We start from the raw sequence: 5,900 nt of genomic DNA, 5'->3' as shown, positions 1-5,900 counted from the left end.
TTTTATTTATTTTATTTATTTATTTTTTGAGACGGAGTCTCGCTCTGTCACCCGGGCTGGAGTGCAGTGGCACAATCCTGGCTCATTGCAAGCTCTGCCTCCTGGGTTCCCGCCATTCTCCTGCCTCAGCCTCCCGAGTAGCTGGGACTACAGGCGCCTGCCACCACGCCCGGCTAATTTTTTGTAGTTTTTAGTAGAGATGGGGTTTCACCGTGTTCGCCAGGATAGTCTTGATCTCCTGACCTCGTGATCCGCCCACCTCGGCCTCCCAAAGTGCTGGGATTACAGGCGTGAGCCACCGCGCCCGGCCTTAAATTTTTATTTTTGAGACAAGGTCTTGCTCTATCACCCAGGCCAGAGACAGTGGCACAATCACGGCTCGACCCAGCCTCAACCTCCTGGGCTCAAGTGACCCTCCCACCTCAGCCTCCCAAGTAGCTGGGACCACAGGGACATACCACCACACCTGGCATGTGTTTATTTATTTATGTGGAGACAGGATCTTGCTATGTTTTCCAGGCTGGTCTCGAACTCCTGGGCTCAAGCAATCCACTGGCCTTGGCCTCCCGAAGTGCTGGGATTCCAGGCTTGAGCCACCGCACCTGGCCTAGGATCTGATTCTCTTTTTGAGAAGCTGCCTCTGGCTGGCGAGTGGAGAGGGAACTGTGAGGGGGCAGGGAGTTGTCAGGGAACACTAGATGCCTGGGCTAGGGTGCGGCATGTGGGGTGGGCAGGAAGCGAGGGCCCCGGCCTCAGGGGAACGCACAGTGGATGGTTCACTGCCTGCTTTACCCGTTGATGTGGAACTGACCCAGAACTCCAGCTGATCTGGTCATTCAGGAAGGACCCCCAAGCCAGAAAGCTGGATCAAGCCTTTCCTGAACCCCACCCGGTGGACACAGCTGAACCCAGCCTCCCTGAGGCGGGAGAAGGGGAAGCCAGAGAGGGCACAACTTGTGCTCCTGGGCCCCTGGGAGGCACTGGGAAGGGTAGGTGTCACCTGCCCGGAAGGGAGGAGCCGGTGGGGTCGCCTCTGGGGCATGGGAGCTGGACAACTTCACAGGCCTCAGCAGGGCCAGGAAACCGAACCCGAGTGGGGTGGGCAGGCGGGGCGCCTCGGGCTCCAGGGAAGTCTTGACCCGGAGCAGCCTCCCGGGCGGGGCCGGTGCACTGTGCAGTTTCATTTTCTCTGCTGAAGCAGGGGAGGGGACGGCAGCACAAGGGGGACGTCATAGGAGGCCTTGGAGCTGCAGGTATCTGTGCCTCCATGTTTGTGCAGATGGGGAAACTGAGACCCAGAGAGGCGTGGGGGCTCTTTGGAAGCAGGGCTGGCTCTGGGCCCTGACACCAGGCTGAGAGGGCTGTGGGTGGCGCCAGGCACAAAGGGCGGGCTGTAATTTCAGTCTCTGGGAAGATAAGACGGGGGACTGGGGAAACCTGTCTCCCACCCCGCAGCCCTGGTTCCCGCCAGGCCCTGCCCGTCAGCCCGGGCCGCGCCCTGTGGATGCTGCCCAGAGCCCTGGCATTGTTGGGGACATGGGGCCGATTCTCCAGAAATCCCCTACTTGAGTTTGGGACACCCACCGCCAACCCCTGCCGTCCTCTCCCTGCCTCACTGCAACAGCTCTGGAAGCCTGAGGGTCATTGGCAGTCAAGGCTAAGCTCAGCCCCAGTCTAGGGCTTCGGTGCTCCTTGCGTTTTTGTTGTCGTGCTTTTGATGGAGTCTCGTTTTGTGGCCCTGGCTGGAGTGCAGTGGCGTGATCTCTGCTCACTGCAGCTGCCTCCTGGGTTCAATCAATTCTCCTGCCTTAGCTCCTCAAGTAGCTGTTTTTTTGTTTTTTTGTTTTTTTTTTGAGACAGAGTCTCGCTCTGTCGCCCAGGCTGGAGTGCAGTGGCGCGATCTCAGCTCACTGCAAGCTCCGCCTCCCGGGTTCCCGCCATTCTCCTGCCTCAGCCTCCTGAGTACCTGGGACTACAGGCGCCCGCCACCACGTCCGGCTAATTTTTTGTATTTTTAGTAGAGACGGGGTTTCACCGTGTTAGCCAGGATGGTCTTGATCTCCTGACCTCGTGATTCGCCCGCCTCGGCTTCCAAAGTGCTGGGATTACAGGCGTGAGCCACCGCACCCGGCCTGCTCCTTGCATTTTACTAAGCACCTACTACGTGGAGCTTTCCGAGGGCCCACAGACCAGAGAGGGGAGGGGTTGGGTGGCAAAGCTCCTCTTCTGGCAGGTGGGAGGGGAAGCGAGAAAGCAGGGAGGCAGGGTACCCTGAACTCGGGGTGTGGACCACGGGCCCGCAGAGGGGTGAGGAGGCGGATTCTGCTGCAGCTTTTGGAGCTGCAGGGTGAGGTTGCTGTGGGGAGGTCAGAGAACCACAGAATTCCTCGGTTCCTTCCTGGACAAGTGAGCATGTGGTGGGTGCCTGGTGGGGGTGGCGAGGCCTTGGGTTCCTGGATCTCCTTCCCACACTGCAAAGGGCCCTGTATCTTTGAGGCGGGAAGCCCTGCCCCTTCAGGCGTATCCGGCAGCACTGATATTCATTCATTCATTCATTCATTCATTTCATTCGTTCGTTTGAGGCGGAGTCTCGCTCTGTCGCCCAGGCTGGAGTGCAGTGGCGCGATCTCGGCTCACTCCAACTTCCGCCTCCCGGGTTCAAGCGATTCTCCTGTCTCAGCCTCCGAATAGCTGGGATTACAGGTGCCCGCCACCACGCCCGGCTAATTTTTGTATTTTTAGTAGACACGGGGTTTCACCATGTTGGCCTGCCTTGTCTAGAACTCCTGACCTCAGGTGATCGGCCCGCCTCGGCCGCCCAAAGTATTGGGATTACAAGCGTGAGCCACTGCGCCCGGCAATTCATTCATTCATTTTTTGAGACAGAGTCTCGTGCTGCTGCCCAGGCTGGAGTACAGTGGTGGGGTCACAGTTCACTGCCCCCGGACCTCCCAGGCTCAAACGATCCTCCCGCCTTAGCCTCCTGAGTATCTGGGACTACAGGCACACACCGCCACACCTGGATAATTTACTTTTTTTATTTTTGGTAGAGATGGGGTCTTACCAGATTGCCTAGGCTGGTCTCAAACTCCTGGGCTGGAGAAATCCTCCCACCTTGGCCTCCCAAAGTGCTAAAATTACAGGCGTGAGCGGCCCTTGTTCTGGTTTTGTTTTGATTTGTGACAGGGTCTAACTCTGTTACCCAGGCTGGAGTGCAGTGGCGTGATCTCGGCTCACTGCAGCCTCAGCCTCCCAGGTTCAAGCGATTCTCCCACCTCAGCCTCCTGGGTAGCTGGGAGCAATTCTTGTGCCTCAGCCTCCACACCCAGCTAATTTTTGTATTTCTTGGTAGAGACGGGGTTTCACCATGTTGGCCACACTGGTCTTGAACTCCTGACCTCAAGTGATCTGCCTGCCTCAGCTGCCCCTGATATTTGTTAAGTGCCTACTGCATACCAGCCCTGGGAGGTGAGGCTACAGCAGCAGCACTGGGTGGGCTGTTTTCAAAAGACAATGATTGGGCCTGGCAGGGTGGCTCACGCTTGTAATCCCAACACTTTGGGAGGCCCAGGCAGGTGGATCACCTGAGGTCAGGAGTTCGAGACCAGCCTGGCCAACATGGCGAAACCTCGTCTCTTAAAAAAACAAAAACTGACCGGGCGCGGTGGCTCACGCCTGTAATCCCAGCACTTTGGGAGGCCGAGGCGGGCAGATCATGAGGTCAAGAGATCAAGACCATTGTGGCGAACATGGTGAAACCCCGTCTCTACTAAAAATACAAAAAAATTAGCCGGGCATGGTGGCGGGCACCTGTAGTCCCAGTTTCTAGGGAGGCTGAGGCAGGAGAATGGTGGGAACCCGGGAGGCGGTGGAGTTTGCAGTGAGTGGGGATCATGCCACTGCCTGGGCCCCAGCCTGGGCGACAGAGTGAGACTCTGTCTCAAAAAAAAAAACAAACAAACAAAAATTAGCTGGGCGTGGGGGCAGGCGCCTGTAATCCCAGCTACCCAGGAGGCTGAGGCAGGAGAATCGCTTGAACCTGGGAAGTGAAGGCTGCAGTGAGCTGAGATCGCACCTCTGCACTCCAGCCGGGGCGACAGAGCGAGACTCCGTCTCAAAAAAACAAACAAACAACAACGATTGGATGACAGCGAGTCTGGGGTTGAATCCGGACTTGGCTTCTTTGCTGTGTGTCCTCAGGAGGCTTATCTCCCTCTCTGGGCTTTTGCAAGCCCAGGCTTAGGAGGTGGGGCTGGTGGGTCTTTCACCCTGTTTGGCCCTCCTGGGGCTACAGAGTAGGTCTAGGTGGGCAGGAGGGTGTCGAGAGGTCTGTCCCGCTCCGTCTTCTGGTCTGCGCCAGGAGGTAATACACTTCCTTCTTCCTAAAACACGCTTCTCTGGCCTTTGATGCTTGGTGAACGCCTATGCATCCTTGGTGGCCCTGTCTCAATGTCCCCTTCTCCCCAAACACTTCCTGGTCGCTAGGCAGAGCCTCGTCCCCTCCTGTCCTGGCCGCTGAGGGGACAGGGAGGGTCCCACTTTACAGAAAGGGAAACTGGGGTTCAGAGATGAAATCACTTGCCCTGGTTACCCCTAGGGGAAGAGGCAGAGCTGGGATTTGAACCACGTTTGACGGACGGCAGGGCTCAGTGAACCAGAGCTTGACCTTATCTCCCTCCCGCAGGGTCCTGGTGGCAGAGACCACGTCCCAGCAGGAGCGGCTGCAGGCCATCGCAGTGAGTTTCCACCACCCCGCAGACAGTGTGGTCAGGGTGGGGAGGTGGGGGGACCTGGGGTCTCGGGCCCTGGGCCTGTCCTGGGTTATTTGCTTGGGAAACTTGAGTCCTGCTGACCTGCAGAGAAGGAAAGTGGAGACCCCCTGAGTCTGTAGCTCCTGGACCCCGGCCTCCCTCTGCCTGATGGGTCAGCGGGGAATCTGAGCCTGGCCTTCCCTGGAGCCTTGCCCCCGTCCTGCAGGAAAATAAGCTTTGATGGTGCAAGCACAGATGTGCTCTGGAGCCGTATTGGTGGTCTCCAGCCCAAGAAGGCCCCCTTGGGGTCTAAAGACCCTCTCCGTGACCCGACCCTCCTGGGATGTGGCCTGTTTCCCAGGTTCAAGTGATTCTCTTGCCTCAGCCTCTCGAGTAGCTGGGATTACAGGCACGCGCCGCCACGCTGGGCTAATTTTTGTATTTTTAGTAGAGATGGGGCTTTTCCATGTTGGCCAGGCTGGTCTCGAACTCTTGAACTCAGGTGATTCTCCTGCCTCGGCCTCCCAAAGTGTTAGGATGACAGGCGTGAGCCGCCGCGCCCGGCCAGTCACTCGTTTTCCAGACAGGGTCTCGCGCGGCGGCCCCGGGCTGGAGTGCAGTGGTGCGAACCGCTGTCACCAGGGAGCCATTGGGCCACGCGGATCCACGGACGGAGGCAGCAGGGTCGGGATGGGCAGAGCCTCGAGCGGGTGTGGGGGGTCTCCGGAACCCCTACCCAGCCCCGACCCCCCCCCGGCCCCCCCAACAGGAGAAGCGGAAGCGGCAGGCGGAGATCGAGAGCAAGCGCCGGCAGCTGGAGGATGAGCGGAGGCGGCTGCAGCACCTGAAGGTGCGGGCGGGGCCGGGCTAGGGAGTGTGGGTGGCAGTGAGACAGAGGTGAGCCGGCCCCGGATCCTGCCCAACCCTGACTCCAGTGCCAACCCTGACCCCGACGCCAACCCTGACCTCAATCCTGACCCCGACCCCAACGCTGACCCCGGCCCCAAACCTGACCCCAACCTCAACCCTGACCCCGACCCCAACCCTGACCCCGACTCCAAACCTGACCTCAACCCTGACCCCGACCCCAACCCTGACCCCAACTCCAACCCTGACCTCAACCCTGACCCCGACCCCAACCCTGACCTC

General features: G+C 59.0%; 1 protein-coding gene across 3 annotated transcripts in view; it reads left to right on the top strand.

The window, feature by feature from the left end:
• The window catches only part of PALM (paralemmin), a 62,189-nt gene that overhangs the window by 33,409 nt on the left and 22,880 nt on the right, over nucleotides 1-5,900 (top strand). For 2 of the 3 annotated variants that reach the window (XM_026457296.1, XM_026457295.1), the window contains exons 2-3: nucleotides 4,685-4,736; nucleotides 5,521-5,601. In XM_026457296.1, coding sequence (XP_026313081.1) covers nucleotides 4,685-4,736; nucleotides 5,521-5,601 — 133 coding nt within the window. Of the gene's footprint in view, nucleotides 1-588; nucleotides 990-4,684; nucleotides 4,737-5,520; nucleotides 5,602-5,900 lie in introns of those variants that run through there. The other variant, XM_023195472.1, reaches the window with a different exon arrangement.

This window comes from Piliocolobus tephrosceles, chromosome 21 (genome assembly GCF_002776525.5).
Source record: "Piliocolobus tephrosceles isolate RC106 chromosome 21, ASM277652v3, whole genome shotgun sequence".
Classification (NCBI taxonomy): Eukaryota; Metazoa; Chordata; class Mammalia; order Primates; family Cercopithecidae; genus Piliocolobus; species Piliocolobus tephrosceles.
This window is presented reverse-complemented; position numbering and strand designations above follow the sequence as displayed.